This window comes from Sphaerodactylus townsendi, linkage group LG13 (assembly GCF_021028975.2).
Source record: "Sphaerodactylus townsendi isolate TG3544 linkage group LG13, MPM_Stown_v2.3, whole genome shotgun sequence".
In the NCBI taxonomy this organism is placed as follows: Eukaryota; Metazoa; Chordata; class Lepidosauria; order Squamata; family Sphaerodactylidae; genus Sphaerodactylus; species Sphaerodactylus townsendi.
The window spans coordinates 49,717,503-49,740,355 of NC_059437.1; the positions used below are offsets into that span (position 1 = coordinate 49,717,503).

Here is a 22,853-nt window from a genome sequence, read left to right on the forward strand (position 1 = left end):
TCTAGGCTGGCCAGGGCCGCTGGGCTCGATTATTAGCATTAAACCTAAAACCAAGTTTTGGGGAAGCAGCGTAGGTAACCCTGTTAAGCGCTGTTAAACCCCACTGATTTTCTTGCAAAGAACAAAAGCACAATCCTTTACTTGGGAGTAAGCTTGGTTGCTGGCAATGGGGCTTGCTTCTGAGTAAACCCTCCTAGGGTCGTGATTCACCCATTGGAAGAGATGCACAGTTGCTTCAAAGCAAAGCCACCGACTACCACCAAGCTTACTCCTGAGTAATGCACGCCTCTGAGCCAACCGTTTTTTCTAAACTAAAACCTCAGTATTCAGGTTAAATTGCCGTGTTGGCACTTTGCAATAAATAAGTAGGTTTTGGGTTGCAGTTTGGGCACTCAGTCTCAAAAAGGTTCGCCATCACTGGCATAGCTAGTAAAGCAGGCATAGGCCTGCTTTTGCTTCTAGTAAGTCCTTCAGTGAACAGCTGATCAGTGCCAAAGGACGGCACCGGTGTAGAATATGATGTCATGGAGTCAGCCTTCTAAGCTCCCTTTTCCTCTAGGTGGAAATAGGTTGTAATTCTGGGAGCTCCAGACCTCAACTGAGGTTGACCACCCTATCTGGAGTCTGTGGAACCTCTTATCTCTGAAAATAGCAGATTGTTCTTCTTTGCTTACATTCCAAAGACTTCTAAAAGCATCCTGTTTTTCACCCTAGAATGTCTGTTCTGTAAAGCCTATAACATTTTCTATTTCTTTCTTCGGGTTTTTATTGACTGTACATTATTGCCCAGTTGCTTGTTTTCCTTTGTTATTGCAAGCGGCATGCCAGAAAAGAGGAATGTTAAAATAAGCAAATGCTCCAGGACAGAAATATACTTTTACACATAAACCAATCTCGACAAGGATGTTTGAGACTGTAAATGAAAATGGTGCCATCCAACACTAAGAGTTACATGATTGCGTAGCGCATTTACTCAAACATAGCTGGAGCATTACTTTAAAAGCTAAAAAAGAGAGGTTGCACTATAGCATAGCCTCTCTCTTTCTCCCTGTTACACGACACATGAAAACGTGTTTTTCTTCTCCATTTGAGTGAAATTTTTCTAACACTTTGGTTAAAACTCAGTAGGGGCACCAGAGGGCTTACAAAATTACTTATAGCGGCTTAAAATTCTTCTAAGTGCTTTAAGAGAAGATGGGATAATGATATAATGGCTTCAACACAGTACGAGAGGGGAAGGAAATGGGAAAGGAAGAATGGCGGCCTTGTAAACTCCTTAGAGTAGAACGGAGTATACAATCTAAATAAATAAAAATAAGCTTAGTTGTGTTTTTCCCTCTTCACCCTTTGGAACAATGGGTGGGGTGGAGAAAGAAAATCTTTTTGGAAATTGTTTGGAACTTTTTCTTGCTATTTTTAAACCCATAGTTAAATTATGCCAATATGCAAATAATTACAGTGGAACCTCAGTAATCGTAGCCTTCGGTTTTTGTCCGTTTCAGTTTTCGCCAGTCGCCCCTGGCCAGTTTTTTGCCTCGGTTTTTGCCAGGCGCTTCGGTTTCCGGCTATGCCGTTTGCATAAATTTATGCTTTTTGCGTAAATTTGCTACTCAGTTTGCGTAGTGCATGCACAAACAGCGTAGCTTCGGTTTTCACCGGTTTCAGTTTTCACCGAGTGTCGCCAGACGGATTACCAGCGAAAACTGAGGTTCCGCTGTATTCAAATAACAGGATTTGCAATTTCTAAGCACATTGCTTGGATTGTTTTTAGAAAAATGGGAGAGGTTGAAGAATATTTTGTGACATGTTCATATACAATTAACTTCCCTAAGAGTAGATTTTACTGATTCCTGAATATTACTGAGAGGAATTGTATCATCTCTTTGCACTCTCTCTCTCTCTCTCTCTCTCTCTCTCTCTCTCTCTATCTATCTATCTATCTATCTATCTATCATCTATCTATCTCTATCTATCTATATATCTCTCTCTCACTGTCCTGCTTTTGTAAGTGCAAAACAATAAGTTATAAGTGCAAAACAATAAAAAAACTGGACATTCCCAAGCGGGTATATATATATAATTTCTCTCTACTTGCTTTTACTGCTACCACACATCAAGATCCCCTCTCCTGAAGATGCTACTGGAACACGGCCATACAGTCTGAAACCCTTAAGGCAACACCCCAGTAGCGATTCAGGTGTCCGTGGAAAGCTCTTCTAACAAATACAAGTGAAACCATAATCCCAAGCACTAATAATGGCTGTATACTAACCTTCAGGTTCACAAAGTTCTGGATTAATAATGCAAGAATTTTGGTCGCTTCCGAAGAGGAGAAACCTCATTCCTCCAGTTGAATCTGGGATACAAACTCCCCTGTTTACCATGCCTTCTACTATGTCTGAGGAAGGGAAATGTAAGAAAGAGGCAAGTTTTAAAAATATATATTTTCTTCACAGCTCACACATGAAGATGGAGCCTGGGCAAGGCAGAGTTTGGGGAATGGCGAGAACTCAGCAGGGGTGCAATGTCATAATTTCCACCCTCCAGAGCAGCCAGTTTCTCCCAGGAAACTGATTTCTGCCATCTGGAGAGCAACTGTAAGTCCAAAAGATCTCCAGCCACTGCCTGGAGACTGGCAACCCAAGCTGGACCCCTGTTAATTCACTTTAAAGAAAAAACGAGCATTTATTTTGTGACAGGACAATCACAAAAGCATACTCTCCATGCCCATCCATAAACTGAAAAAAAGGGAAGAAGAAGAGTTTGGATGTATACCCCATTTTCCTCTCCTGTAAGGAGTCTCAAGGTGGCTTACAACCACCTTTTCCCTTCCTCTCCCTACAACAGACACCTTGTAAGGTAGGTGGGGCTGAGAGAGCTCTGAGAGAACTGTGACTAGTCCATGGTCACCCTGCAGGCCTCACATGGGAAACAGCTCACCGGATAGGAGTTCGCTGCTCATACTGAGCAGTGGGGAATCAAACCCGGTTCTTCAGATTAGAGTCCACCTGCTCTTAACTCACTACACCATGCTAGTATATGTATCCATACATCTATGTTCATACACCCAGTGTTTATGCAGTGAGACTGGGGCAGAAATTACCACTATGACTTTGTGTCTGACCCACCTTGATAACAAAGTCATTCTACCTATTTAAGATATCTGTATAGAGCTAGTGCCTTCCTACAGAAGCCCTGAAAGGGAAGTGTACCTTTGTGATCTTAACCAGGGTTAAAAGACCATGCCACGGTTAGCACTAACCATGGTCAAGTGATGTCTGCCCCAGGCCTACTTGGATCTCCTTTTAATTACTTGCTTACCATGGAGACGTTTAAAAAATAATACATATTATTTAATACATATACACAATTATATTTAAAGATTCTTAACACACTTAAACCCAACTTGTAGCTGCCAGTGAACCTCCAGTTCCAAACCTAACACTGATCAGAAATGTTGATGCATGGCAAATGCAGAAGTAACGTACGGAAGTCTCACCTACAGTTGCAGAGAAGTTAGAGTAGGCAGAGTCATTGGTATATACAAAAGTAGAGTTATTGGAAGGAGGAAGCACAGTGAAGTTGTGGACTCTTAGAGCTGGGTGGAATGACAAAGACAAAAACAAAAGCAATACGATGAATAAAACACAAGATGAATATGAATCTGCCAGTCCATTTCTCTCAATGGGGAGAGGGGGAAGGAGGTGAAACTCAAGCGGTAGTGACTCTCTCCTAAGCCGGATCCGCCCTCCCACACATTCTTTTCCTCTATCCCACCAATTTTGCAAATAAAGCCGACATTCAGGTGTCCTTTCACCCCAGAAATAACAGCATCAAAAATGCATAGTGCACGTACACATATTCATTATTTACACTAGCAGTTGCCCCTGCTATCAAAAATCTCTACTGGGCACCGAAACGACCCAGTTACTAATCAGGGGTACTAATTAGTGGGCAACCAGGGCAGCAGGCCAGGGTCTTTCAGGAACTTCGAGATCCAAAGTTTGACCGTTGCTGTTCTAACGCAGCACAAGTGACCCAGAAAATAGTCTTAGGAGTTCTCTCTGTGGCCCCTTCCGCACATGCAGAATAATGCCCTTTCAATCCACAATTGTTTGCAAGTGGATTCTGCTCTTCCGCACAGTAAAATCCAGCTGCAAAGTGCATTGAAAGTGGATTGAAAGTGCATTATTCTGCATGTGCGGAAGGGGCCTGTGGCTGTTCCTGAGCTAAATTTTACCTGGTTCCCTTCAGGTAAGCCTTCTTCTTCAGTTGGAGAACAACTCCCTCTATCAGTGAATGTATTTATTATGGGAGGGACCACCTAACTTTCTTTAGAAATGTCTCTGGACAGTTTTAGAATGTTTTTAATGGATTTTAATTATTTTCATTCTTGTTTGTATAGGTTATATTTGTTTGCATATGTTTGTATAGGGTATTTGTTTAAGTGTCTAATTGTTTGTCTGATTCTTCTGATTGTTAGCCACCCAGAGCCTGACTTCAGTCAGGAAGCGAGGGGTAAACATCAAAGTAAACAAACAAATAAATAGTTAACCACCTTGAATCACTGGAGAAGGTGAATCATAGAATCATAGAGTTGGAAGAGACCACAAGGGCCGTCAAGTCCAACCCCCTGCAATTCAGGAACACACAATCAAAGCGCTACCGACATATCTGTTTCAATCAGTCAGGACTTCTTCCGTTGGAGGAACAGCTAGATTTAAGTCCCCGTAACACCTTGTGGACCAAGAAGATATTTGAAGCATGAGCTTTTTGAAAATCAAAACTTATCCCATGGAGGGATCTTTGACCCTCAGAAGCTCATACACGGAAAATCTTTTTGGTCTCCAAGATGCTAACAGACTTGAATCTTGCTCTTCGACTGCAGACCCACACAGCTACCCTCTGTAACTATTTCCGTTGGAGGAAGACATCCTCCATCAGAGGAACATTTAATGCAATCACTGGGTCTAACTTTGCAAAACTGGGTCTATGCCAGTGATTGTAAAATGATGTTTTAAAGTTCACCAAAAGTGCAACTGAAACATTCTTCTTTCTCAGTCATTTTTTTAAATAGCTAAAGGAATATAAAAATTTCCTTCCTGGAATGGATCAGGTTGTTTAGTCCATTGTCCTATTTCCAAAAGTGGCTGACCAGATGCCTCCAGGAAGAAGGTTTGGATTTATACCCTGCCTTTCTATCCTGTAAGGAGACTCAAGGTGGCTTACAAGCTCCTTTCCCTTCCTCTCCCCACAAAAGACACCTTGGGAGGCAGGTGGGGCTGAAAGAGATCTGAATGAACTGTGACTAGCCCAAGGTCACCCAGCAGGAATGTAGGAGTGCAGAAACACATCTGGTTCACCAGATAAGCCTCTGCCATTCAGGTGGAGAAGTGGGGAATCAAACCTGGTTCTCCAGGTGAGAATCCACCTGTTCTTAACCACTACACCACTCTGGCTCTCAAGCAATGCATATGACAATAACCCTTTGCCATTATTTGTCCCCAGCATCTAATATGTGAAGGTACACTATCACTAAACTTGGGGGGGTTCAGATTATGTCTCATAGTTCATAGTCACTGACAGTTGACGGCGTTTCTTTCCAACACCCTTCCTTGAATTTTCTAATGGAAAACCAGTTCTGCAGTTCTGCTATGCTCATGGTATGACAGGGGCAACTTCTGTTGAAGGAATCCAAAGCCCTACGAATATATAGACCTCTGAAAATTTAACTGGGTGACACCGACATCCATCAAAGTCAACCGTTGAGAGATATGGAACTGGGCTGCAGCTACAAAGATTTCAACAAGTAAAATGGATCAACGTGATAGGCAAGCACATGATGTGTCAAGGGTATATGAGAAGGCGAATAGAATGAAAAACAATTGGATGGAATTATGACAAATGGAAGGGAAACGTAAATAATATCCCCCAAAGCAATGAGTAGAAGAGAGGCATAATAAGAGAGGGAGCACCTGCTACATAAACCCTCTGTGGATGCTACACCCTGTTCAAAACAAGCCTCTGGCCTGGTTCATATGTGCACCTTCCTTGCTGCTGGATCCATGGATAATTTGCATGTGCGAAACCATCCACTGTTGATTGCTTGTACCAAATGCAACTTTCATATCACAGGGAAATCATCACAGTAATAACACGCATTCATTTGGCAAGGAAGATTTGTCCACACATTAAGCTGTACTTTAATAAACCCTGAACATAACATAAGAACATAAGAACTAGCCTGCTAGATCAGACCAGAGTCCATCTAGTCCAGCACTCTGCTACTCGCAGTGGCCCACCAGGTGCCTTTGGGAGCTCACATGCAGGATGTGAAAGCAATGGCCTTCTGCTGCTGCCGCTGCTCCCGAGCACCTGGTCTGCTAAGGCATTTGCAATCTGAGATTGAGGATCAAGATTGGTAGCCATAGATCGACTTCTCCATAAATCTGTCCAAACCCTTTTTAAAGCTATCCAGGTTAGTGGCCATCACCACCTCCTGTGGCAGCATATTCCAAACCCTGGTCTAGACAAGCAGCAGTGTTGTTAGGATCATAGTTGGAGACAAAAATCTACAGCCTGGCTGCTCTGGCTCAGCAAGGGGGGGAAGGATCCAACCAGTGGTGGGATTCAGCAGGTTCACACCACTTTGGCAGAACCAGTTGTTAAAATGATGCTTGCAAACAATCAGTTGTAAAATTATTTGAATCCCACCACTGGATTCACTGTGGTCAATTTTAGGAATTCATTGCACCTACAAAATCGTGGAGAATGTCTTGATTTGTCAGTGACGCTTTGGAACATGAGATTCCCCTCCCTGCTGTTACGGTCACAGCTCTCTGTGGATCACCTCTAAACAGAAGATGGAAGTTTGAGGAAGGCAGCTTTGAAATGCAAAACAAAACAAAAATCCAGGTTCCCAAGTATTTGCTGCATAAAGAGGTGTAAAATGCCATCTGGCACAGCTTGAGTGAGTCTGCTGAACGGCTTTTGTTTCTGCGCATCACTTTCTTCACATTCTGACTTTTCCAAAAAAAAAAAAGGATATCACAAAGCATCGGATCTACCTCCATTCGTGTCCCGCAACTCATGGATTCCTTCCACCCTGCCCAGAGGCCAGTAGTGTGATGCTTGGGCTAGAACATCAAACCCTGTTTAAAAAAAAAACACCAAATGTTAAGGAGTTCAAAGAGAAAGGTGACATTCAAGGGGGAGCAGCAAGCCGAAATTGACCGGCCCCTGGTGGTGCTACAAGAAGAAGAGAAGATTTAAATCCCACCCTTTATTTCCTATAAGGAGACTAAGAGGCTTACAATCCCCTTTCCCTTCCGCCAACAAACTCCCTGTGAGGTGAGTGGGATTGAGAGAGCTCCCAAAAAACTGTGACTAGCCCAAGGCATGCGTTGGAGTGCACAAGCTAATCTGTGGAAATTGAATCTTGTGAGGTAAGTCAGACTGAGAGAGTTCTGAGGAGAATGTTTGTAAGCCACTTCGGGACACCCTATGGTTGAGAAAAGCAGAGTATAAATCCAAACTCCTCCTCCTCTTCTTTCTAAAGGAGCAGCAGTGGCGTAGGAGGTTAAGAGCTCATGTATCTAATCTGGAGGAACCAGGTTTGATTCCCAGCTCTGCCGCCTGAGCTGTGGAGGCTTATCTGGGGAATTCAGATTAGCCTGTGCACTCCCACACACGCCAGCTGGGTGACCTTGGGCCAGTCACAGCTTCTCGGAGCTCTCTCAGCCCCACCCACCTCACAGGGTGTTTGTTGTGAGGGGGGAAGGGCAAGGAGATTGTAAGCCCCTTTGAGTCTCCTACAGGAGAGAAAGGGGGGATATAAATCCAAACTCTTCTTCTTCTTCTAAAGCAGCAACTTTCTCCAGGGGAACTGATCTCTGTCATCTGAAGCTCTGTTGTAATTCCGGGCAATCTCCAGGCCCCACCTGGAGGCTGGCAACCCTATGAAGCTGGGAGAGAATTACAAGCTCAATTTTATCATGTGAGCTTCAAGGCAGAGCAGGGATCTGTACCCCGGTTCCCCAGTGAAGGGCAACAGGTATATTTACAATATATAATCCTGTCAAGCAGAGTAACGAGCTGAAATGTGGACTGCGTGGCACATTAAATTAGAATAGTTATCTCTCAAAAGACCAGCCATTTTACCTCAGAAGTCCATAAACGTAAGGAGAACTTTAACCCAGAGAGAAAAATAAACAGTATATACATATCAACAAAGTATTACATATATATTGTTACATTCACAGCTTGTCATTTGTTACAGTTTGGTTGTGATAGTTAGCTTATACAGTAAAGTTTCCCCTTCAGTCATGTCTGACCCTGGGGTACCACTGCAAGCAGTGATTTCATAGGCAAGCTCTTTTTTGTGGGGTAGTTTGCCATTGCTTTCCCCGGCTATTCTTTACCCTCTAGCTATGTGCTAGGTACTCATTTACCAACCAAAGAAAGGATGGATAGCTGAGTTGACCATGAGCCAGCTGCCAGGATATCTGACCCACAGGGGGCTCGAACTCCTGACCATGTGAGTGGCAGTGCAAGCACTTAACCACTACGCCACACAGCTCCTTCTTATACAGTATCTTTAGTCAAAAAGCACTTTTACATAGCATTGGTTAGCGGTACACAGAGAAACCTCTTTTCTCTCAGTCAGTCAAGGACCAACAGAACTACCAACGGTTTTTAACTGCCACCTTTAGAATGTTCGCGCAGCTTCCCAGAATTCCCTGCTGCTTGTGCTGCTGCTGCATGCAAGCAAGGCTGAAAATTCCAACACCCAGAACCTTGTTACTGGACCACACTGGTTTTCAGTAATAAGTGAATAAGTAAAGCCTGGGAAATGCTGAATGGGGACTAATCCTGCTCTCTGCTTCCTCAGTTTCAAGGGAGAGGCACAGCTAAATTGTCTGCCAATGGCTTTCTCCCCACGACCCCTATAGCCCGTCCCAACACAGCAGAATCCGTCCCACGTCAAATCCAGTGTCTTCGGCGCACACAAACCACCACTCGCAGAACGGCAAACGCTTATTCCCCTCTGCGCGGTATGCAAAGTAGCAGCTGGGAAAATAAGCACTTAAAAAGTGAGCTCTACCATTCTGCAAGCGTGGAGCAACATCTGGGCTCTTCGGGTTTTCTTTCTCCTTCTGCTTCCGACCAATACATAAATAAGCCCCAGAGCTAAATGGGAACATTTCCCTTCCCTGAGCGCCTTCTTCGGCTGCAGATGGTCACACATGCTGAGCTCCAGGTGGGCAAGCTGTCAAGAGCCAACTGAAGGTTCCTGTTTCCCTGGGACACATTTTTCTGCAGGATCTAAGGAATGTCATGTTGACAGAGAGAAAATTTTCTCTCTTTCTCACAATACTAGAACCAGGGGGCATTCATTGAAAATGCTGGGGGGAAGAATTAGGACTAATAAAAGGAAACACTTCTTCACTAGCAGCGTCCTTGATTGTGGTGTTTGGGATCTGCTGCCACAGGAGGTGGTGATGGCCACTAACCTGGATAGCTTTATAAAGGGCTTGGACAGATTTATGGAGGAGAAGTCGATCTATGGCTACCAATCTTGATCCTCCTTGAGCTCAGATTGCAAATGCCTTAACAGACCAGGTGCTCAGGAGGAGCAGCAGCAGAAGGCCATTGCTTTCACATCCTGCATGTGAGCTCCCAAAGGCACCTGGTGGGCCACTGCGAGTAGCAGAGTGCTGGACTAGATGGACTCTGGTCTGATCCAGCTGGCTTGTCCTTATGTTCTTATGTCTACACAGAGGGTGGTTTGGGGAGATAAAAAAAAATTCCTCCCAGCCAGGAGATGGAACAGCATCCCTAGACTTGCCCTCCCAGCCACATACCCCAGCTTTGCAAGTCTCCTCCTGGCTCAGTCACTGTTCACAATCTGTCTGTGCTGTGCCTTCGTGGGAGACGATGCTGAAGACACGCTTTCAGTGCTTTTTAATGGTACCTTCCTGTTCCTAAGCATTTTTATTTTCCCCAGACCTTTTATGATGCCTGAACAGAGGCGTATCTAGGGAAAATGTAGCCTGGTGCAAAATTTGAGTTTTCCACCACCACGTGCACCTCCTTCCAGCCGCGCTCCTCTCCCCAAAGTTGGTCCCAGATGTCAGGCCGGGAAGTGCGGGCCAAGACATGCAGCCGGGCCATCCAGGGGGAAGGAGGAGAGGTGTGGGCGCTTGACTAAATGGCTGCCGCCCAGGGACATTTGACCCCACATGTCCCCATGGGCAGTACGCCCCTGTGCCTGAATGGCTCAATGAAGCTGTACATGGGAGCGGTTAGTCAACTTCGTTGTACAGCCAGGACAGGCATCACAATGTGTGCATGTAAAGTACTGACAAGCCCATGAATGGCAACCCAGTAGGGTTTTCAAAGCAAGAGAGCAACAAAGGGAGTATAACTGGTTGTGCAGCAGTGGTGTAGTGGCTAAGAGCAGGTGCAGTCTGATCTGGAAGAACCGGGTTTGATTCCCAGCTCTGCCGCTTGAGTTGTGGAGGCTTATCTGGGGAATTCAGATTAGCCTGTGCACTCCCACACACGCCAGCCCCACCCACCTCACAGCGTGTTTGTTGTGAGGGGGGAAGGGCAAGGAGATTGTAAGCCCCTTGGAGTCTCCTGCAGGAGAGAAAGGGGAGACATAAATCCAAACTCTTCTTCTTCTTCTTCTGTGGTGGGTTTTCCGAGCTGGGATTCTGAGCCCACATTTAGAGAGTCACACTAACCGTGGCTTAATTAAACCACAGTGCTGCATCAATTCTAAACTGGGACGCTATGGGACAATTAGGCTTTTCTTGGATATATTTAATCCAAAGGACAAACATCATCTAAGCCTTTAAATCAACAGAAGACTGGCTTTGGGATGGAGGAAAAATCTTACAGACAGCAGAGTAGAGCTTTCAGCAAAATGCACAACTATTTGTGTTCCTTGTTATGTGAATTGTTGTTTTCAGCAACTCCCTGTCAGGGGCATACTGCCCAGGGGGACATATGGGGCCAAATATCCCCGGGTTGTGGCCATTTAGTCATGGGGGGGGGGCGGAAAATCGTCCCCACACCCCTCCTCCTTCCCCCCAGGACCATACACTGACCTGGTACAAAAAATATTATTTGGTCATGGTGGGAGGAAATGGCTGCCCATATGGAAAACTCAGATTTTATACCGGGCTACCTTTTCCCTAGATACACCTCTGCTCCCGATTTTCATCTGCAAACTGTGGGGAGGTATAGACATGTTATAAGGGTCAAAGAGTCAACTGAACTATGCTGACCCAAAGAGTCAACTGATGCCCAAGTGATGCCCAGCATGCTGTTGAACTGATGTCCAAAGATTTGCTGGGCTATGGTGCCTTATTTTTGTATACTCTCCTCTCTAAAGCAGAGCTGGCTGAACTCCCTCCAAGATAGAAAAATGTATGTGTACAAAGTTACTGGTGGAGTTGATGTTACTGAATCAGACCAGTGACACAGTGAATCAGACCAGGAGAAACGGAAGGCAGAGATGGGAGCGGGCAACTCATAATAGAGAGCCAATATACCCATTAGAAGCCTCAAAGAATTGTTGGAAGTGTGATTGAACATACTAACATACTGAGGAAGATGCACGAAAAACGTTCTCTATGCGCGAAACGTTTTTATGTAGAACCTACAGAATTGGAATATGGGCCCCTTCCGCACATGCAGAATAATGCATTTTCAATCCACTTTCACAATTGTTTAAAAGTGGACTTTGCTATTCCGCACAGTAAAATCCAGCTGCAAAGTGGGCTGAAAGTGGATTGAAAGTGCATTGTTCTGCATGTGCGGAAGGGGCCATGGACTATATGAAACTGAAGTTTTGTCTCTGAAAAAAGAATTGGCAGGACTTGAATGGACTAAGGGGTTATTTATGTTTAGTTATAAATGTTGGAAGACTTATACTGTATCTTGAAGAACTCTGTCAGTAAAATGGAGGAAATGAAAATACAAATAGAAGTGTTAAGTTGATTAATTATATGGAAGATCAATATATAAGATTGGATACAGCCAGAGTGCAACGTGTGTATTTCTTAGTATTTAGGCTAGTGTTGACATTGCACTCTTAGAGATAGTGGTGACCCTTAAAACATTACATCTGCTCTCACACTGGATAAATTTTCAGCAGGTGGGAAGTGGCTCTGGAGTAGAACACCTGCTTTTAATGCAGAAGGTCCCAGATCCCTGGTATTTCCAGCTGAACAATCTTGAGTTACAAATGCTAAAGAGCAGCCAGCAAAATGGACCTAGATGGACTGAAGAAGATCTGTTTCTGTACATCATGGCAGCTGGCACAGAAAAGACCACCACATGTGATCCAGGAAAGACTTTGGCATGGAGTGTATTTTAGAAGAGGAGGAGGAGGAAAAGGAGGAGGAGGAGGAAGAGGAGGAGGAGGAGGAGACAAAGAACAGAAAGGAGCGAAAGAAGAGCGAAAGAGAGGCGAAGATGGCGAAGGCAGCGAAGAGCGGCCGAGGCAGAAGAGAAGAAGAAACCGAAAGGTAGCTGAAAGCAACCGAAAACGAAGCGAAAGAAGAAGAAGAAGAAGAAGAAGAAGAAGAAGAAGAAGAAGAAGAAGAAGAAGAAGAAGAAGAAGAAGAAGAAGAAGAAGAAGAAGGGGGGGGAGGAGGATTTATACCCCGCCTTTCTCTCCTGTAAGGAGATTCAAAGTTGCTTACAAGCTCCTTTCCCTTCCTCCCCCACAACAGACACCTGGTGAGGTAGGTGAGGCTGAGAGAGTTCCAAAGAACTGGAACTAGCCCAAGGTCACCCAGCAGGAATGTAGGAGTGAGAAAACACATCTGCTTCACCAGATAAGCCTCTGCCACTCAGGTGGAGAAGTGGGGAATCAAACCCGGTTCTCCAGATTGGAATCCACCTGCTCTTAACTACTACACCACGCTGGCTCTCACACGCTGGCTTTTAAATTATTACTTAGAAGGCACAGTGCTCATCGTTGATTTCTTTCCACCAACCACTCCACATTTTACACCTACCCTTTATTTCAAGGACCATCCCTCCATTCATTAACTTGGATGCTTGAGCGAGGTGGAAAGAGCACCAGCACCATGGACTGATTAACCCTTTTTATATTCCAGTGAAAACATCCTGAAGAAATCCAGGCTTTAATACTTGCGGGAAAGCTCAGGAGGAAGCTCAAAAAGATTTGTATCAGGAAATGGCCCGGCGCTCAATCTTCCGACTCCTGAAATCCCCAGTTCCATAAAACATGTGGAATTTAGTGCATCCATCCCAGCCGCGGGAAGCAGATGTTGTTTGTATAAACAGATTTGGACAAGTTAGCAGAAATCCAGCCTATTTTTTTTCCCGAGGATGAGCAGCAGAGCAAACATTGTATTAGCTGAGTATGAGAAAATCTGTATGCATGTATTCTAAAAATGAGAATGAGATGCAGCCAGCCATTCCTCACCAGGTGGGAGTCCAAAGACGTAAACTGAGAATCAGCGATAACCAGCAGAAACCTCTACAATCCTCTCGCCAAGTTTGAGTATTATTAGCTGCATTCAGACATCCTAAACAAACCATAATTTTTCCTAATGAGAAGCAACCTCTCCCTTGTGCCTTCTGAAAGTCCGGGGGGGGGGGGGGGAACAGGTTGAAAGCAGAAAGCACAAGTTTCATAGTAAACAAGGAAGTGACATTTGGACCGACACCATCATATACAGCCACAATAGAACTAGCTGCATATCTAGCTTTATAACCCAAAATCCTTCAGTTATACAGCATATTAATTGTGGACTTCTCCCTCTGCCCTTTCGTAAGCCTCACCAAAAAACTGCAGTTTCTTACAGCAACAAAAATGATAATTGGTTTCTTCCCCACAAATTAACATTCTGAATTGCACTTAATTCTGGGTTATAAACAAGAAACAAACCAGCCTCTTGAAGTGTCAGATTTATATATCAGAACAAATTACTCATTAGAGTAAGACATCTTGGCAGGGCCCACGCAGGGAAAGAGGCGGAAGCTCAAGGACTTCTTGGTTTATTTTCATTATGAAAATTATGAAATTATGGTTTGTTGACATCAGAATACTGAATAAGTTCAAAAGCTTTAACAACACAGAATGGAGGCCTTCCTTAATAGAATCTTCACTGCCTTCAAGCACTGAGATTCAAACCCAGTAGCATCTTAGATTTTCAGGGTACAGACTTTCAAGAATCAAAGCTCCCTTCTGATGAAAGAAGCTTTCACTCTCAAAAGTGAACGCACCCAAAATGTTGTTGGTCTTTGCAGTGCCACTGGATCTGAATCTAGTTCTTTTACTGCAACACAGCATGGCTGCCCTCCAAAACTATTTAAGCACTCCGTTATTCTTAAGATCCCCAGAACTAATTTGGGGACTGTTTGGTATCAGCTCTGTTGATTCGAGATGGAAATTTGAAGAGAGGCGGGGGGCAGAAAGGGAGGCGCTTCAAAATTTATGAATTGCATTCTGCAGATGCTCAGAGGCAACCCCAAAGCTTCCTTCTAGAGCACTCTGTAATGAACAGCATCCTAGTCTCTGAAGCAGCAGAAAACAAGCTTGCTCCCTCTCCAACATGACATCCCTTTAAATATCTAAACATGGTTATCATGTCACCGCTTAACCTTCTCTTCACCAAACATCCCCAGCTCCCTAAGTCTCTCCTCGTAGGGCATGGATTCCAGACCTTTCACCATTTTGGTCACGCTCCTCTGGACCTGTTCACACTTGTCAATATTTTTCTTAAATTGTGGTGCCCAGAACTGTACACAATATTCCAGGTGAGGTCTAACCAGTGCAGAGTAGAGAGGTACAATTACATCCCTCGATCTTGACACTATACTCCTACTGATACAGCCCAAAATCGCATTAGCTTTCTTGGCCGCCGCATCACATTGCATTCACACAGGAAAACAGGGGCATGCTTGAAATATCCCTGTTCCAAAGATCACCAATATCTAGTGGACTTTGATGAAGGCTCCACTCTGTAGCGCTGGTCTACTCAGCTATAGTCTATCTTCCATTGATTGAAAAGCTAAGAAGGGGACGATTCTTTGTGTTTAAGATAACACAGCCTTTTATCATCTGTTCAAAATACAGCTTGGCATCAGCAGGGTGTGAAATTGCAGGTTGAACACCGCATGGCACATCAATGTTTATGCGCACTCACGTACATCGATACGTGCTAGTAGAAAGAAGCATCTAAATTTGACTTCCAGAAAGGCTGGAAAGGAAGATGAACCCTGAAGAATGACAGCACAAGCAATTCCTACTAACAAAACTGTAATAAAATAGAGATACGGACCAGAAACAAGAATCATCCCTGGTAAATAAGGATATCTTCACAATATATACACATTTCAGGATGTAAGGGACCACCTGCGGTCCATCTCAATCTACCACTGCATGGCACTTTAGCTTTTCAAGGTGTGGAGAAAGTCATTGGAAGAGAAATGTGGTGCAAAATATTTTGCAACTACAAGGTATGATTTTGGAGGTGTGAACACGTTTCAGATTTGCGCTTCTGCAGCCTCTGTTACACTGCATCTTACGACTCACTGTGTGTCTCACAATTCAAGTGCTTTATTAGCTTCCCATCTCTATCGCTGCCCCAAAATACCTGAGTTGCTTAAAATCCCTTAAAATAGCAAAGTTCAACTCGCCATGCTTGCATTTTTAATGGAAATGCATATGCGAAAAGAAACTAGCAAATTAGTATGTTGTCATCAGTATGGTATTATGGTTCCTGTCGAACTGAGAACACTGGGGTTCCAATCCCCGCTTTGCTATGACGCTCACTGAATGACCTTGGGCCAATCATGTTCTCCAAGTCTAATCTACCTTACAGGGTTGGTGTGAGAATAATTCAGAGGAGAGAACAATCATATATGTTACCCAGTTCTTGGAGTAGGATAAAAACACAAGACATTTCTATTTTAGTTTTCGGGGTGAGCGGAATGAAAGGTTCCTTACCTGGATGTTCGTGTGGCCATGTATGGTTCCCATACACCTGTATGTTGAAAAGAACATAACATAAATAGGTAACGAAGCAAACAGTATCAAATACAATACCCAAGCAATTGAGAGAAATCAGAAGTCAGCTGCATTAAGAACGTTACCTGAAATAAAATCAGCAAAGACAGAAAATATAACAGCAGCGACAAATTCTCCATGGTCCCTTTTCTTGCCGCGAAAAGTCCGTCAAAGAAGCGAACACGGGCGAGATTTCTTTTCACAGATTTTTAATTCTCCCTTGTCAGTATGTATCCTTTCGAAAGAGATGGTCACAAATAAAGGTTCAGATAAAGTCCATTCCATCAGTTTACAAGGGAGAAAAGTTTTCCTGGTTTCCAGCAAGGAATGTTTGATCCTTTCTCAAAGGTAGAGCATTTCAGTAATCAGGAAAGCCATTCTGATAAACCAAACAAGAAAAATCGTATCAGATGTGAACGGAACCATTCCCTGGAAAGTATCACAGATGGAAAGTATACAGAGTTGCAGAAAGAAACTCTGGATTCCCAAACTTCTACCAGCTAAACTTGTTTTGTTTTTTTAAGATTTATCTTCCCTTTCCTGGAAGCCAATCTGGCAGTTGTGATGAAGGATTCCCTTCCGTGCTCTTAGTTCCTCTTATTTTCCTGGTCCGGTGGACTCCTCGCTTTCCTTCTCGCAAGAGGAATTCAACTGAAATGTGTAGCTCCCTCCCCTTGCTGGCTCTAGTTTACACCTCCATCTGACTTCTCTTTGGGTGGAGAGAAAGTCAAAATGATGTCATGCTTTCTTCTCCAACTTTGTCCCGTTTGGGTTCTCTATTTATATCACGTTTCCCACCACCTCTTTAGCTGGGTCCTAACACCAGCTTGCGAAAAACCAGGACAACTGGGGAAATGTAGGGTTGTTTGGGGTGGGGGGGTGGGGTGGGGATAACTGTCAGTATTGAAGGAACAGATTTGAAGGAACAAAGTCCGCCCAAACAATAGTTTTACTTTCATCAGTTTTGGCTGAAGTTGGATGCATCTTTTGGGGGACAACTGTTTTCGAAAACAAGAATCCCTCACCGTACGCTTGGAAGCACATCTGACTGAATTGACTGTGGCTTATTGTTGTGTAAACATACTTTGGCTTAAGTCAACCACAAGTTAGTATAATATTGGAGCACAAATAGTTCAGCATGGGGATCGGTGGAATATTCTCTAGAAAGCTCATAAGAAGAAGAAGAAGAAGAAGAAGAAGAAGAAGAAGAGTTTGGATTTATATCCCCCCTTTCTCTCCTGTAGGAGACTCAAAGGGGCTGACAATCTCCTTGCCCTTCCCCCCTCACAACAAACACCCTGTGAGGTGGGTGGGGCTGAGAGAGCTCCGAGAAGCTGTGACTAGCCCAAGGTCACCCAGCTGGCGTGTACAGGTGGGAGTGCACAGGCTAATCTGAATTCCCCAGATAAGCCTCCACAACTCAAGCGGCAGAGCAGGGAATCAAACCCGGTTCCTCCAGATCAGAGCGCCCCTGCTCTTAACCACTGTGCCACTGCTGCTCCCGTTGTAATGATCGTTGTAATGTAATCTCGTTGTAATGTAATCTCGTTGTAATGATGAGGTGGGTAGTTAAGGGGTGGGTACCCAGGGGAGGCTCGCCAGTTAATGTAAAACAGCATTTCCCCCTAAAACCGGCAGTCCCGTATGTCTTGAATTATTTCTAGTGCCATGTGAAGCAAGTCCGTACAGAATCCTACTCAGGTCTATTCAGAATAAAAAAAGAAGAAGAGTTTGGATTTATACCCCACCTTTCTCTCCTGTAAGGTGGCCGACAAGCTCCTTTCCCTTCCTCTCCCCACAACAGACACCTTGTGAGGCAGGTGGGGCTGAGAGATTTCAGAGAGAACTGTGACTAGCACAAGGCCAACTATGACTAGCCCAAGGGAATGTAGGAGTGCAGGAACACATCTGATTCACCAGATAAGCCTCTGCCACTCAGGTGGAGGAGTGGGGAGTCAAAACTGGTTCTCCAGATCAGAATCCACCTGTTCTTAACCACTTGGAGCAGCAGTGGCGTAGGAGGTTAAGAGCTCGTGTATCTAATCTGGAGGAACCGGGTTTGATTCCCAGCTCTGCCACCTGAGCTGTGGAGGCTTATCTGGGGAATTCAGATTAGCGTGTGCACTCCCACACATGCCAGCTGGGTGACCTTGGGCTAGTCACAGCTTCTCGGAGCTCTCTCAGCCCCAGGGTGTTTGTTGTGAGGGGGGAAGGGCAAGGAGATTGTCAGCCCCTTTGAGTCTCCTGCAGGAGAGAAAGGGGGGGTATAAATCCAAACTCTTCTTCTTCTTCTTCTTCTACACCACACTGGCTCCCAGGAAAATGTCCTCAGAATTGCACTGCGAATGCATTAAATAATGTAAAAAAAAGAGGCCTTTTTCTGCACTTATCCCATTTCAAATGCATTTTCAGTGTCATCATTTACCACAAAATTTGTCTGTACTTCCCTCATCCACATATTGTTTCCTGGCCACCATTTTATTTAGCTTTTTTTCCCCTCTCATGCACTGCAGCAATGATTCATAACATCACTGATTTGTTAATCTGCAAAACAAGGGGAGAAAAAAGGGCGAGGCAGGCAGTTAAAAATTTAAGAGCGGAGAGGTGAGGCCATGAGGTGAGGGATGAAAAAATGGGGGCGCAGGCACCAAAGGGGATGTTTCGTGACTGCACAGGGGGCTTGGAAAGTGGCTCACCATTTTGGTAGGGAAAAAAGAAACACTTTTATATGGTCGCACTGTGGGGGAAGCCGGCTCTGAAACGTTTCAGCCAGAAACATCACTACAAAGGTACTTTTAGAAAATAACTGACAGAAACATGGCTGGAAACATTTTCACAATCAAACTGCAGCGGAGCGATGGGGGAACGGTGTGGAACTCGACTGAGAAAATGTTTTATTATCCTGGAAACGTTGTAAGTGATTTGTGCAGAAAAGGCCAAAATACATCTTTATCAGCATGTGTTAAAACAAATGCATGCCCAAGACATTATTGTTATTTCAGGTGCCTTGCAATAATTAAATGGGGCAGTTTCTACCTTTTCTGTTCCTCTAAAGCAGGGGTAGGGAACCTGCGGCTCTCCAGATGTTCAGGAACTACAATTCCCATCAGCCCCTACCAGCATGGCCAATTGGCCATGCTGACAGAGGCTGATGGGAATTGTAGTTCCTGAACATCTGGAGAGCCGCAGGTTCCCTACCCCTGCTCTAAAGGAAACCCACCCCCAGTGCTTTAAGCCTGCAAGATGTAAGGTTGATTAGGCTGAGAGTGGCCGAAGATCACCCAACACAGTGAGATGGATCCTATATGTATCCTCCTACTACCTGTCCTCCTACTCCACTGAGTAATATCTGAGGAGACTTCCTTCAGCTTAAGTTAAGGTGACCAGACGTCCCACTTTTGGCGGGACAGTCCTGCTTTTGGAGGGACAGTCCCTCCTTACACCAATCTGTCCCATGTCCCGTGGGGTTTTGTACCTGTCCCGATTTTGCCTTCTGGGGCGCTCCCAGTTCCCACCCTGTCACAGGGCAAGAAACAGGGTAGCGCCCCAGAATGCAGTGCGGCAGCCTCCAGCGCTGCCGCACTGCCTTCTGGGGTGCTCCCGTTTCCCGCCCTGTCACAGGGTGGGAATCCGGGGAGTGCCCCAAAAGGCAGTGCGCTCCTGCGGCCCGCACACACAAGCACCCACCCCCCATCCTGGTTTTAAAAGGTGACAATCTGGTCACCTTAGCTTAAGTAGCTCTTCTGTTGAGGAAGGCTCCTTTGAGTGCGGTTGGTCTGCCCTAAAATGCGGTGTGGCTATCAGTTACTCACTGAACTATCTATGTCCATAAGTACTAGCTCCTCTTAATCAAGGAGGAAGGTTGGTGCAGCTTATAGCACACACTGACAAGGTGAGCAGCTACACAGGATTCCTGTACCTGCACTAGTGGTGGCAGAAATTGCTGTCAAGTTGTGGCCAACTGATGGAGTTGTGTTTTCAAGACAAGTGTTTTCAAGACAAGAAACGTTCAGAGGATTGTTTGCCATTGCCTGCCTCTGTATAATAACTTTGGACTTCCTCGGTAGTCACCAATCCAAGTAATAAGCGGGGATGACCTTGCTTAGCTTTCAAGATCTGTCATGGAGAACTTACTTCTGGTTGTGGAAGCCCCCTAGGTGAAAATACAACTTTAAACAGAAGTTGAGGGAAAGGAGCTTGCCAATCTGCAGGTGGAAGCTGGGGATCTCACAGAATTACACTTGATCTCCAGATTGCAGAAACCAGTTACCAGCAGAAAACTGTAGTTTTCGAGGCTGGGCTTTATGGCCTTACAGCCCAATGAGGTCACTACAAACCGCATCTCCTTCAGGTCCTACCTCCCAACACACAAATCTCCAGGAAATTCACAACCTGATGTTGGCAGCCTTAGGGGAAGATATTCAATCCCTCCTTCCCACCCATCCATGATGTGCTTTAAATGTTCCCTCTACTACTTTAATGGGGGATTCAGCAGCAACTTGACCCTGAAATGCAGGTACACCACAGCCTCAGCCCTTGGGGATGGAAAAGAATGTTACATATTAAACAGAACACTAGAATTGTTCATTCTTTTCTTCCTTCTTTTCTTAGGAGGGGTGGCTAATACCCCAGAAGGCAGGGTCAGAATTCAAAATCACCTGGCAGGTTAGAGAGCTGAGTCAAACCTAACAAAATGAATTTCAACAGAGATAAATGGAAGATACTTCACTCAGGCAGAAAAAAAAATCAAACGCACAGATATGGGATGGGTGACACCTGGCTTGACAACAGTACATGCAAATGGGATCTGGAAGTCTTAGCAGGCTACAAACTGCACATGAGTTAGCAGTATGATACGGCAGCCAAGAAAGCCAATGCAATTCTGGGCTGCATCAATAGGAGTATAGTGTCCTTGAGCTTGTTTGAAGGTTCTAGCAGGGGAGCGTAGCTATTGTATACCCTTGACCGAAGAACGGTACACTCCTTCTATCTGGGATGGTCGTCCTCTTCCACCGAGCGCGCAGCTTCGGGAGGGACGCACATGGAGCGGTGAGGGAGGTAGGGGACACCCGCCTAGCCAGCCAGATCAGCCGAATCAACCCTGGCGATCAATGGGGTGACAGATGTCGCAGCCAGAACACCCTCACATCCAAGTGTCTAGATTGAGGGACGTAATAGTACCTCTCTATTCTGCATTGGTCAGACCTTACCTGGAATACTGTGTCCACTTTTGGTCACCACAATTCAAGATGGATATTGACAAACTGAAGCAGGTCCTGAGCATGACCAAAATGGTAAATGGTCTGGAATCCATGCCCTATGAGAGACTTAGGGAGCTGAGTATGTTTGGTCTGGAGAAGAGAAGGTTAAGGAGTGACATAATAGCCAGGTTGAAGATTTGAAGGGATGTCATGTTGGTGATGGAACAAGCTTGTTTTCTGCTGCTCCAGAGACTAGGACCAGGAGTAATGGGATTCAAGGTGCAGGAAAATAGATTCCACCTAAACATTAGGAAAAACTTCCTGACTGTAAGGGTATTTTGACAGTGGAATGCACTGCCTTGGAGTGTGGTGGAGTCTCCTTCTTTGGAGGTTTTAAACAGAGGCTGAATGGCCATCTGTCAGGAGTGCTTTGATTATGTGTTCCTGCAGGGGAGGGGATTGGACTTGATGGCCCTTGTGGTCTCTTCCACCTCTATGCTTCTATTATTCTGTTCTGTTGAAAAAAAACAATTTCAGGAGGGGGCACTTTTGATTGGAGAAGCAAAAGGGGAGGGGTATTTAATTATTTCCATGCTGCCAATTCTCTGCTTCAGATTGTACACCCGGGCAGTTCCCCCTTGTCTAGAAAAAGGTTAAACATACATATACACACTCGTCCACAACTTGCTCATTCAAAAACATCCCTCCCCAACGCAATATTTCCAATGATGTTTGGATCTATTTACCAGTGTTTGTGCCTAACATGTACTTAGCAAAACCAAGAACCTCTTTTCAGGAAAAAAAACAAACCAACCTAATCCATGGAGAGCGATCTGAAATCATTGACTGTTAAAGTGCTCCATCATCAGGAAGAAGAAGAAACAGCAGCTACCGAAAAAGGGAGAAAAGCAGAATGAAGAAAAAGAGAGATGTGTGCGTTAAGAAGAAACATTGCCACGAACAGGAGTCTTAAGGAAAATTACAAAAAGAAATTTAGGAGAAACAGCTAATTTCTAAGATAGATGACAAAAAAATGTTATGAACAAAGATGCTTCCCCTGCGGTAAAGCTGTTGCTTTGCCAAAAAAAAAATTATTTCCTTCTGCAAGTAAACCCAACAGACTTAGAATCCATATTGCAGGGGTCCCCAGTGTGCGGTTTGTAGGCACCTGCTGACTGACACTAGGATGGTGTCGTGGTAAAGAGTGGTGGACTGTAATCTGAAGAACCAGGTTCGATTCCCCACTTCCCCACTTCCTCACTCTTATCTGGTGAACTGGATTTGTTTCCTTGCTCCTGCATGTGAAGCCTGCTGGGTGATCTTGGGCCCGTCACAGTTCTCTCAGAACTCTCTCAGCCCCACCTACCTCACCAAGTGCCTGCTGTGGGGAGAACAGAGTTTGTAAGCCACCTTCAGACTCCTCACAAGAGGGTAAGGCAAGGGATAAATCCCAACTCTTTTGCTTCTTCTTTTCTGGTTGCCGCCAAATGTTTTCAGGAAGTGGGTGGTGCCAGGTGAGGCTTCTGATTAATTGATTGGCTGTGCAGATTTCTTTTAATGTCACTTTGGCGGCAGCCGCCACCACAAAACCCTGG

At 44.8% G+C, this 22,853-nt stretch overlaps 1 protein-coding gene across 1 annotated transcript in view; it reads right to left on the reverse strand.

The window, feature by feature from the left end:
* ADGRD1 (adhesion G protein-coupled receptor D1) overlaps positions 1-16,732 on the reverse strand; it is a 296,498-nt gene extending 279,766 nt beyond the window's left edge. The window contains 5 exon segments of the mRNA XM_048515018.1: positions 2,273-2,398; positions 3,500-3,598; positions 7,068-7,151; positions 15,998-16,034; positions 16,144-16,732. Coding sequence (XP_048370975.1) covers positions 2,273-2,398; positions 3,500-3,598; positions 7,068-7,151; positions 15,998-16,034; positions 16,144-16,197 — 400 coding nt within the window. The 5' untranslated portion in view covers positions 16,198-16,732.
* Positions 16,733-22,853: the final 6,121 nt, after the last annotated feature.